This window comes from Cyprinodon variegatus, unplaced genomic scaffold (assembly GCF_000732505.1).
Source record: "Cyprinodon variegatus isolate N-32 unplaced genomic scaffold, C_variegatus-1.0 Scaffold1376, whole genome shotgun sequence".
Classification (NCBI taxonomy): Eukaryota; Metazoa; Chordata; class Actinopteri; order Cyprinodontiformes; family Cyprinodontidae; genus Cyprinodon; species Cyprinodon variegatus.
Genome location: NW_015151829.1, coordinates 1 through 12,234, shown reverse-complemented (window position 1 = coordinate 12,234; position 12,234 = coordinate 1). Strand labels below are relative to the sequence as shown.

The window sequence follows — 12,234 nt, the reverse complement described above, 5'->3', positions numbered from 1 at the left end:
GGGTGGTTAGACTATAAACAAGTTATATAACCAATGGAGAACTAATAAGTTATTATTGGATTACTGGCACTAACAGATTAAATAAAAACTTACCATGACACCACACATCACTCCTGGATAACTGAGTTGTTCTGCACATCCTCTCTAAATGTGTTTGGTCTTTTCTTGGGTAGCTGATCTTTTAAAAAATAAAATGCAATGGTTCTTTTTTTTGTGGACCTCCTATGGGTTTGTGAGGAATACCTGAAAGCTTTCAGAATTGAGTTTAGTTTATTGTTGGTTTAATTAGTCATATTATCCAACAGGAGATTAAGCCTAACTGCTGTATATTTTATTCATATTTACTCAAGTGCTAGACTGTTTAAAATCTTCATTCACTGCAAGATACCACTGCTTCAGTCTCTGCTTTTGTGTCCTCCAGAACCTCCACTCAATCTGACACAAAATGTATATTGATAAAAGTTTTTTATTTTCCAAATTGTATACAATTTTGAACTCTACAATGTATTACAAATTAAGTATACAGCAAAATAGAAATAAGTACTCATTGTTCTCCTTGGACTACTCAAATCCAGTAGTAAACAAAAACTTGAGGTAGATTTGGACCTGTCAAAACAAGGCAGGACAAGCAGTGGTTCACATTTGAATGTGTTCCACAAGAATAATAATGATAATAGAACAACAAAACAACAAACAACAAAAAAGCATACAGCCCTTTAAAACTGAGTATAGTTGATGACTGCTAAACGATATGACAACACCTAGTTCACAAAAACAATCAGAACATCAAAATTCTGGTGAGATGGAGCAAAACATTTTATAAAGTCTTCCATATTTAGGGAATATGTCCTCCTTGACTCAACAATAAGTATGCCCAGGTGACTTAATCTATCATCTGCCATTGTTGTCCTGAGGTGGGTTTTTAGTAATTCAAGAGTAGAGAAACTTCTTTCACAGGATGCAGTGCTAACTGGAATCATAAGCCATATTTTACTAAGCCTAAAAAGTTGTTGGGAAAGCTCTTTGTAAGGTTCTGAAAACTTGGGAAAGCTCCTTGTAAGGTTCTATAAATTGATATAGCTGAACAGATGTGAAAAATGGCATCTCAGAAATGATTGACGGTTCAGGCCCTGGCTCTGACTTTCAGTGTCGTTGGGCAAGACACTTCACCTGCATTGTCTACTGATGGTGATCAGAGGGCCTGGTGGCGCCAGTGCATGGCAGCCTTGCTTCTTTCAGTGAGCCCCAGGGCAGCTGTGGCTACAATGTAGCTTGCCACCATCAGTGTGTGCGTGAATGGGTGAATGACTGAATGTAGTGTAAAGCGCTTTGGTCAAGTCTCCTGACTTGAAAAAGCGCTATATAAGTACATGCCATTTACCAGTCAGGTGAGGGATGCTGGGGGTGTCTGGNGCCATTTACCAGTCAGGTGAGGGATGCTGGGGGTGTCTGGCTAAGTTTAGAGGGGCTTTTTTTCTCTTCTGGATCATGGGACCTACATTTTATAGAAGTTTATATAAGGGGACTCAGGCTTATTGATAATGGAGAAAAGTACAGACATGTGTAGACATAGGTTCAGTAAGAGACAGTAAGTGTTACACCAGCAGTATGGATTGAATCTTAATCTTCGTGGCTGGATAAATGCACTGCAGGATTCATTTTCTTTTAGTCTTATTGAATGGTCCTGAAATTACAGAATGGAGTTTTAACTATCTTAACCAGGGAAATCCTTTAGGCATGTCAGTAATTCTACCAACTGCATAATATCTCATTAGTATATTTTCAATGAAAAATGTGTCTTGAATGGGTTCATATTTTGAATTCTAACTTAAAAAAAGGATTTTTGTCTTAAAAATATGTAATGTTCCTAACTCTTTATAGAGCACCAATCAATGAATATTGGATTTTATTTTTTGGGCTGCAACTGCATTGACATCATAAAATATTTATTCTTATTTTTATTTTATTTTAAAGCTTTAGATCATTCTAGGGCTTGGTATTGAAGACAAAACAAAAAAAAACAACAACAGCTCTTTGCTTATGTCAAGCATTTATTTGACATTTGACACAATGTATTATCTCACATATTTTTAAATCCCACATACTCTCACTCCTTGGTCTACATTTTATGTTTTTTATGCAATAGTAAACCGAGCAATTTACAAAATTAATTTTATAGTTTAGAATATCTCAATTAAAGTTATAACTTCCTTGCAATCGTTGACCAAATAGTTTAAGTTAAATAACTGTTTTTCTGTACATACACATATATATTTTTTTTTAGGATTGACAGACAGTGGATCCTTTTCACACAGCTGTTCTGAAAAGAAATCCTGTGTTGGTGATTAAAAGGTCCTCATCATGTAAAGAAGCAGTTAGAACTTCATTCTGAATCAAACACAGGGGTTGATCCTTTTGTTGCTCAGAGCCTCTATCAGTTTGGTTTGCATGATCTCTTTGCTTGAATACAGCGGCAGCTCCAATGTGGAGAAACAAGTGTGCGTCTCAGGGAAGTATTGGTCGTGAGAGTGATCCTTCTTGTCTATTTCTTTTATTTTCATCTGTATCTTATCCAATCCGAGTACAGGCACTCTTTCAAATCCAGTGACGAACCCTGATGAAGGTGAAAGAGTTTATCAGAAGATATCAGGTGACTAGCAAGGTCAAAAGCCAGAATGAATCTGCGTTTTAGGAAAATGATCTAGAGGCCAGATATTTTCCTTTTCCCTACTGATAGAGACCTTTCCCTTACCTTGATTATGTCTGCGTTTTGTTATTCTTATTTAAGTTTATGTAAAAAAAAACTTAAAAAATATAGATTTTTGTAACACATATGCAACTGATGAGAAAAACTGAAGGGAAAGCAGTAAAAAGTGGTATTAAAAGGAATAATAAAAATTATGTAATTTTATTTAAAATTGTGCAAGACAAAATCAAAATCCCATACTCACACAAAAAAGTTTTCTTTTGATTCTCAGTTAGCTCATCAAAAACCTCCCAAAATGTCTGGATGGTCGGATGGTCAGCATTGAACTGGCCCTCATAAATTGTACTCTAAAAATCAAGAAAAAAATGTGGCGTTAGCTGTAAATTAAACAACACAACACACATACAACCAAAGAAAGTACCTGTTTAAGTCTCTCCCAGTCATGGAAGTCATTTCCAACTAGGATTTCTTGTAGTTCCTTTGGCCTAAACAGCCTCACTAAATCCCGGTCGCAAACTTGGAGAAAACCTTTTTTAAATTCCTCAAATGCAGTCTTCACAGAAACATTGAAGACATGGTCCACGAAGGCGTCCACAAACTCGTGCCTGTTTAGATAAAAAAAAGATGTAATTCTACAAAATGGTTTAGAGACATACTTAAGTACAAATCATACGGCTCAATTTGCTCAACAAAACTGTGATTTTTTTGTTTTATTTTTATTATTTTTATTTTCAAGAAAATCTAAATGTGGTATACTATGGTATATAGGGGAGTGGCGGCCTAGTGGTTAGGGCAAAGAGCTTGGAATCCTGGGGTTATGAGTTCGAAACTCACTTCAACAGACTGGCTCTCTGAGCAAAACCTTTAACCCTTGATTGCTCCCACCGCACCGCAAGAGGAAGGGTTCAATGCAGAGGTAAAGTTCTCCAATGTGAGATCAATAAAGTTCAATTATTATTAGTACCTCAAGGATCTATTGTAGACCCATAGATTTTTCTGTTTTCCTATGCCGGATCTATTTTTATTTTCTTATTACAGACGATCTGAAAAAGCTCAAAAACCAAACTTGGTTTTATTATACCACTAATGCTAAATCCCATGGTCATAATGAAATCAAAAATCACACTTAACAGAAAAAAAAAACAATGGTTAATTTTTTGTTTTGTATATGTTATGTTGTTTGCATGAAATTCAATAGCTATTTTTATATTTTTAACTTTGATTTCATGAGAAATAAAAAACAAAAAAACCCCATTTATTTATTGATGCTGGATTAAAAAAATGAAGGCTGAAAACAGGATTATTATAGGCCCTGGTGGGTATAGAACCAACAGTTTATTTGATAGTTGCTCCATTTCTAGAGACAAAACCTTTGTCAATTGCCTTTCTGTTGGTAAAAAAACAACAAAATAACAAACTAATAAAAACAGAATTTGCATCTTTGTGAGAGGCTGATAATAAACTGGCAGAAGATGTTATTTCTTACTTGTTTTTACTCGTTACTTGCTTTTCAGGATTTTCAGGATCAAGATCGACCTCTGTTCCATCCCAGGGGATCTTTAATGAAAATAAAGCCTGGTGTTACTTCACTCTATTTTAATTAATAACTTCAATAACTAAAATAACGACACTACCCACCGAAAAAAATATGTCTTCTAGGTCCTCATCTGTGTACTCATCCAGGATGCATTGCAGACTCCTTAGAAACCATAGAGACAATTTTTAATTTATTTATATTTTTATGTAAACATTATTTAATAATTCTACTTACTTTCCAACACTTGGACTGAATTCTTTCAAATCTTCCAGTGTAGGTCTCACTCCCAGAAGCTTTTTGAAGAGCGCCAGGGGGAAGGGAAGGTAAATGAGCATAGAGTTGTACAAAGCAAGTCCACAGAGAACTCCAAACAGATAGAAATTCTGGTCCTTCTCTGAAGCCTGATAATATAAGGTTTAAAAAATGAATTAAAACATCAAAACACCAAACATCAAAAGAATAAATTCAATGTTGAATCTATTTATCTGATTTTCATGAAACTAACAATTCTTACTTTGGAGGAGAACCATGCCAGTGTTTGTGAGTCATTGAACATGAACATCCTTGACACCGGAGACATCAGTTCCTTAAATACTGCATGGAAGAAGTCTTTTATATTGAGCAAGACATCGTCAATGTTATAGTTCCCATGGAAAAATACCTGAAAGACAACAGGTTACCTATAAATGTCATTCTTGGACCCCACAGAAGTTGCCTAAAGACAATGCGATGTTCGTGTTCAATAAGTCTTGGCCACTAAAATTACCACAAGTTTCTTCTTGTAGCTGCTTTCATCAGCCTGAGCCAGCTGTTCAAATGTATCCTTTAACATAGATGCTCGGTTTAACTGCAGTAGGAGGCCTGGAGGGTCAGGGAAACAAAGTTCGAAGTCCAGAATCATATGCATAAACATCTCCAGGGAAGACATCACAACCTCTTCCTGTCAAAAAAAGACACCCAAAAAAAGTATAAGAGCTTAGATATTAGGTTTAGCAAACATAGAGCCTAAATTCAACAGCTAAACCATATAGAAAATTGACAGATTAGTTTGCCAGTATGTACAGATTTGCTGGAACATACATTTATACATACACAGAAATTTATCATACCCAAACACAAATAAGGACACATTTATTCAATTAAAACAGGTAATAAAAAGTTACACTTGTGCGTGACGTCAATGGCAGTTATGCAGTTTAGATTTGTTTTTTTATAGTTTAAAATTTAAATATGTACGTTAATAATCATTTGTGATAAATGATTGATTACATTTGATTAAATTAAATTAATAATTGCTGTTTTTTATAACGGGATACAGTTTTAATCACATTGCTGGTTTACCATAAAACTGTTCCACTTTATACATTTTACAAAAAAATAAAAAATTTCTCCACTAATATCACAGTAAAACATGAACCAATCAGACATTAAAGAAATGTACTATTTAAAATCATATATAACTAACTTAAATTTATTGTTACGGATGTTTGTAAGACAGGTTAAAAGCACTATGTTGCCGTGTTAAAATGCACTAATGATTTAACAGCAGTTACCGTGTTGAGCTCAGTATTTGTGTAGAAAACCAGCGTCTTTGCCTGCAGATTCATCACAAATGGGAAGTTGCACAGAACAAGTGGCTCAGAATGCGCATACTAAAAACAAAAAAATGACAATAAGATTTTCCTTTCTACATATTTAATATTAGATAAATTTCTGTTTAATTTCCATGTTTAATCTGCCAAAAACATTCTTACCCAGCGTTTGGATTTTAAACGCCACATGTCCAGGTCGTCAAGCAGAAAATCTTGGTCGATCGACAGATAAAACTCACTTTCTGGCAGCCTTCGTGACTCTGCAACCCTGCTGTTAATCTGTCAAGATATATTTCATAAGATTTTACCATTTATGGGAAAGAAAAAATAAAAACATGAAATAAAGTGTCCGTATTAGATTATAATACTGACATTATGCATGTACTGAAGTACTTCAAGCAGGTTTCTGACACCGCTACTGCGAGGAGCATCATATTTGGACAAAATCCCAGAGAGAGCTTGCCTCCACACGCTCACAAATCTCCCCATGCTGGATCGAGATAGCAAGGACCACCACTCCCCTATAAATGATCAACAAAGCTTTAGCATAATAAATTCCAGCTTTAAAATGCCAAAATAACTTTAGCCAGGTTGGATACCAGTACCTAAAACCTCAAGGCTTGTCATCGACAGGCTTGAAACAACAGCAGCAACCGTCTCAGCGAGCTTGCTGCTCTGCTGCTTCCTGTGTTTCTGGATGACATGAAGGAGCTCATTAAGGAGCAGAAAGATCCTCAGACTTTCCACTGCAACTGGGTTCTTATCAAGGAGAGGAAGCAAATGCAGAATTGCAGCTTCAACCTGAAAGTTCAGAGGAAAAAACATGTTGGTTTAGAGTGGAAATGTGACCAGTCTGGTTAACTTAGACAGCAGAGCTCAATATTTCATATGAAGGTCAAACATTCTCATGAACGGATGGATAGAAAGGAGGATAAACTGAAAATAAATGAACAGGTAGATGAATGGAAAAGAAAATGCGTAAAAAGAATGGACAAAGACAATGATGTACCTCTTTCCAAACGATGTCCACCTTCACCAATTTCTTAAAATACTGTCGAGCCAGCTTAAAGTTCAGACCATGGCATTTTGAAGAGGTCTGGAAATGTTTATCTCTCCTGAGAATAAAAGAAAACACAAAGTGTATAGAATACTGTACGGTTTTATGTCTGAACTGGACAATTTAGGGTTTAGTTGCTCTTTAAAGATAGTACAGTTTCAATTAGTATATCTTTACATTTGCTCTAGGAAGCTTTTATTCAGACAGGATGCAGTTGAAAATGTTCTGCGGATTTCCCTGAGGAAAAAAAAAAAAAAGAATAAGAGTAAAACCATTAAATATTTATTCTAATCAAAACAACCATTAACATCTTCTAATGGTATATACTGTACTTACTGTTTTGTCTTTTTCCATGACTTGCTATCACAGTTAGAGATCCAGTTATCAACCATGTCTTCCAGCCCATGTTTAGTTGCATTATTGATTCTTTTAGCATCTAGATTTCTGTCCACACACTGTAGATAGAAACAAGGGAGATTAGTTAATTTTAATTAGTTAATTATGCATCTGCATAATCTCTATGCTTGGTACCTCTTCAGAAGAGCATGTTGCAAATGAACAGTTTTCTCCAGCAAAGATAGTTCCTATTTTGGGTTGATTTGAGTCTGCAACTAATAAAAAATGAGAAACATTTCACAATAAATCCATCTGAAAATATTTGTTGGATTTTTTTATTCAACAAGTTTAGTTACCCCGAGGTAGAAGAACAGGAAGCGGCACAGATGGACAGTTTTCTGTTCTGTTTCCCAGCTGACCTTGCTCCCCGCAACCGAAGGAGTAGACCTTACGGCCGTCTGTCAAAGCCAAAGTGTGATATCTAAAAGCACATAAACAACATGCTGGTGAATTCCCTTTTATTAGAAACAGCCTAACTTATGCCGTCTCCAGCTATGGTGTGGGGCTGTGTATCGCCCAATACTACTGATTAACACCCACCTAACATCAGCTATTAGATGGCCGAAACTAAAGAGACAATATGGGATTGGCTCTGTCTGTGATGTACTATAGCCAACAGTCGCTTAAAGGTACAAACTGCCTGAAATAAATATTTATAACTTCAGTTCTAAGTGAATCTTCTAAATACCTATCAAAGTGATTACAAGTGATACAGCTTTGGGTTTGATGTTAATCATTCATTCAATTTTTTTCTAGTTCTTGTTTAAAGTCCTGCCTTTGAAGCAATGGTAGATTCATAACTGGTAGCTCTATTGATAACTAGGCCTACCCCAGACCTTTCCCATAATCATTTCTAGTAGGGAAATGCTTACAAACATCCCTCAAAACTGCTTTAGGTGGAGCTAAAACAGGCTGACACTGAAATTATAGAACAAGTTTCGCAAAAAACAGATACAAACCTATTATAAATTGAAGGACGATGCTTGAAAGCTGGATTAGGGCCTGAAAGCTAACCTATGAAGGCTCCTAATTCTGCTTAGAAGAGATTGCACAATACAAGTAGTGTCTATTTTATTTACAACCGTCTAAAAGTAATTTATAAAAAATATTAGTGGGGATGTAGGTTTGTATTCCAAGTGTATAATAAAAACTTTGTCTAAATTTGAGCGGATGCATGTTCTGCGTTCATTTAGCAACCTATGGTCTTCTGCACGGAGTTTGCATGTTCTCCCTATGTATGTGTGGGTTCTCTCCAGGTACTCAGGTTTCCTCCCAAGTCCAAAAATGTGACTGTTAGGTTAATTGGCATCTTGGAATTGGTGCTCGTATGTCTGTCTAGTTTTAGATCTGTCCATGGTGTACCCCACCATGACCCTTCCATGGTGTACCCCACCCAGCGACAGGCACAACCCCACCATGACAGATAAACAGGATAAAATGGAGGGATGGATATTGCACCAAATCCTTCTTTTTAGGTAATTAATGTGTTTCATGAAGTTAAGTCCGATTAAGAAAGATCTTAAGTATTGACAGTACAAAGGACAGCAACTTACCCGCCACATGCAATCTTGATAACTTTAGTGCCCCACAGTTCAGCAATAAGTCGAGGACGGAGTTCATTTTGCAGTGAATTGTGTCCAAGTTGTCCATACTGACCAGAGCCAAATGTAAACACTGCCCCCTGCTGAAAAATTAACCAAATGGCACATCTTCAAACATTTGTTTCTTTTATCAGGATGTTTTTTTGTAGTTATAAACCTCAAATGAGACAAAAATATAATGAGCAAAAAAATAAATAAATTTCCTCTTTCTTCTTAATAGTCTAATTCTATTAACAGTAGATGACAATCTGTCTCTAGGCTTATTATTATTATTACGGTTAAACATTCAATCACCATCTAGGTAATTACCATTTTTCCTTTTATATTTCTTGGAAAGATCATCTTTTAAGGAAAAATATTAAATAAAGTTACTTCCTGAAGCATTAATATCGTAAAAGAATAATTTTCAGGTTTTTAATTTAATTTGTGAAAACAACATACTTCGTAATATCTAAAAAATTTCAAACAGGGGCAGGATGCTTGGACTTTGATGCCTAACCTTTGTCAGAACGGCTGTATGGTCCTTTCCACAGCAAATGTCGCTCGTTTTCTTCAGATTCAAACTACTGACACAAGTTGGTGTAAATACATCTAAAGAAAATAACACAAGATTTATTCTGTGAGGTATTACAGATAAACAGCTGAATATGTTGTAGTAAATCAGACAGTCATTTGCTGCAGCACCTTTTGTTCCTCCTAGTCCAAGCTGTCCACAGTTATTTCTTCCCCAGCCAAACACGCCTCCTGACACAGAGAGGGCAAAGCTGTGGTCTCCTCCTGCAGAGATCTGAACCACTGGGACTGACGACAAGGATCGGACTTGTTGAGGTGATCTGGCTCCTGAACCTCTCTTTCCCAGACCCAGCTGACCCCTGGAGTCAAGGCCCCATGTATACACCTGACACTCTGAGGAAAGATCACCAGGACTGACAATTAAACTCTTTCTTTTATGTGTTAAAATCATATCTTAAACATCAAACTTGCTATCCACAGTATGAAGATCTTTTTCAATCAGTTTCTACTGAAAATCACTGTCTAATTTTCTGAATATTAATGAGCATCTTTGTTTTAATGAGATTTCCATCCAGCCTATCTTCCTGACTTTCTGCATTCTTTGGGTTCTGTTATCCATGGGGCATTCTTCAAATATCATAGTGTGTGTGTGAGTGTAAGTAAGGCAACAGCTCTTGACATACATATTTTAAGCTTAGTAATATCTACTTATTTTAATATTATGGTTATACTAAGCAGGAGAAAAAATCGGATGATTAAGTTAATGAATTTGCCAAAATGCTGAAATTTAAAATACCTTTTGTCAGGGCAACTGAGTGCTGGCTCCCACAAGCAACCTGTGCTACTGGTATGTTAGAGAAAACATCCAACGTCCTGTAAGAAAATAAAAAGGAAAACAATTATCAAAGGTCTTATATGAATTTGACAAGTTTTAGGATGAGGTTAAGTTATTTTCATCCTAGTGTAGTAAACATTTATGTTTCCTCACCTGGGTGAGTACGGGGTGCGAGTCGTGTCCACGCAGAAAACTGAGCCTCTCTCAGACAGCAGCGTCACCACATCATCTTCACAGCTCACAGCCTCAATCTTCTCCTTACATTTCACAAACTCTATAATTACACAAACATACCTCATGTATTAACATAACATACAATATGGTCATTGCTACCATTAAACTAATGTGTCACGTCAAGAAAAATGGAATTGCTGGTGGTGTCTGACTAAAAAGAATAAAATGCCCATTTCTTGTCTCCTGTGTTTGGGAGAATCAATCAATCTCTAAAAAAATCATTAAGAAATAAGAGTATCTGGTTGTTGGTCTTTAAAAAGTCTTAAAAGGCAAGTGTTGTGTGTTTGTTGACAGGGTGAAGCCTAGATGTATTTCTTTATTTTCCTGTGAAACTGGACTGCTCTGTCCAGGAAATCTTTGAAGAAATCATTTGACACTGACTCGTGTAATTTCCTGACATTTTAATAATTTTATGCAGTTTGTCAGCAGGAGTTGGCAAAGGTCTCTAATCAAAAAACGTTTCTATTGCGTTTTGTTTATATTAATAGTTCTCTAGAGTCTTAGATTTTTTTTTATTCATCTTTTGACTTTGGTTGCTAAGATACTGATACAATCCAATTCAATTCAGTTTATTCATATAGTGCCAATTCACAACACATGTAATCTTAAAGCGATTTACAGATACAATTCAACCAGATTATACATTCAGATTGATTCCAAGTTTTAAAGTAAGTTTAAAGGGGTGGACATGGGCACCCCAAGCCCACCCCTTAGTGACATCACTGATGTTAAAATATGAACCTGAATGGTGTAGACCAAAAAGATCACAACAAATAAAATGTAGCGCACCTAGCCAGTTTTTCTATTTAAAATATAGCTTATTTATTTTGTCCATATATAAACCAAACATATACTTACTCTGTTTTCCTCGAACTCTGTTTCCATCTTTGTTCTCATAAGTGCGCAAAATAAACGCGTTCCCGTTACTTTTAACGAAAGCCAGCACACTGCGACCTACAGACACATCCGAGAGTTTATAATCAACATTTAAATGATGGACTCCTTCATCTGTGCTGAAGTCTCCTTTCAGCCAGAAGCCTCGCTGACAGTCCTCTCCCCATGAAAACATCCTGCCTGTGAGCCTCACCAGGTCCAACAGCTGATCTTTGATTATGTTGCTCAGCTGTCAGACAGAAACGAAACCTAAACACACCAGAGAAACAAAACACACACGTTTCTGAAGAGCAGAGGGCGGAGCCAATCAGCTGGTTGGATAATGCACTGCACTGTGGGTAAAAGGAAAGTGAAACTGAGCATTTAGACTCAATTCCTTCGAAATTACTCATAAAGCCAGAGAAAAAAGCAGGAAAACTGGCTTCAGATAGGATCAGATAAATATAGCCTGCCTGATAGGATAGGCAACAAAAAATATTTATTGTCTCACCAGTGATGCTAAACATTTGAACTTAACCCCTTTTTAAACCTTTATTTTGGGGTTTAGAAGTTGAAACCTGTTTTAATATACATAGGTCCAACACAAGCCCAGAAATTATCCTGGACTTGGATGGGCATATAATTTAGTTCATGTTTCGTTCTTCAAAGTTTATGCAGCTGAATCAAAGGTTCAGAGTATATGACTGAGAAGCAACTTGGTAAATAAAGAAATGCCCATCCATCCATTTTCTGTGACGCTCATTCATATTGGTGCTGGTACCCATTTCCAGCTGTAAAGAGGCGGGGTACACAATGGACCACTGCATGAAAAGTGGGATTTTCGTCAATATGCGGCACTGTAGATTGTCGTGGAACTTCAGGTTAGCGG

The 12,234-nt window shown here is 36.3% G+C and overlaps 1 protein-coding gene across 1 annotated transcript; it reads right to left on the bottom strand.

Moving 5' to 3' along the window:
- Positions 1-2,185: 2,185 nt before the first annotated feature.
- On the bottom strand, positions 2,186-11,541 carry LOC107103094 (probable E3 ubiquitin-protein ligase HERC3). The gene is made up of 23 exons (XM_015402616.1): positions 11,331-11,541; positions 10,392-10,512; positions 10,200-10,276; positions 9,575-9,796; positions 9,390-9,481; positions 8,843-8,973; positions 7,586-7,710; positions 7,425-7,504; positions 7,230-7,348; positions 7,071-7,130; positions 6,846-6,951; positions 6,442-6,637; positions 6,209-6,357; positions 5,999-6,115; positions 5,798-5,896; positions 5,011-5,184; positions 4,759-4,905; positions 4,479-4,645; positions 4,346-4,406; positions 4,194-4,264; positions 3,129-3,312; positions 2,952-3,054; positions 2,186-2,614 (listed from the first exon to the last, which is right to left on the bottom strand). Exons 1-23 carry the CDS (start codon positions 11,539-11,541, stop codon positions 2,394-2,396), a joined length of 3,033 nt encoding a protein of 1,010 aa, XP_015258102.1. The 3' UTR covers positions 2,186-2,393.
- Between the last annotated feature and the right edge of the window lie 693 nt (positions 11,542-12,234).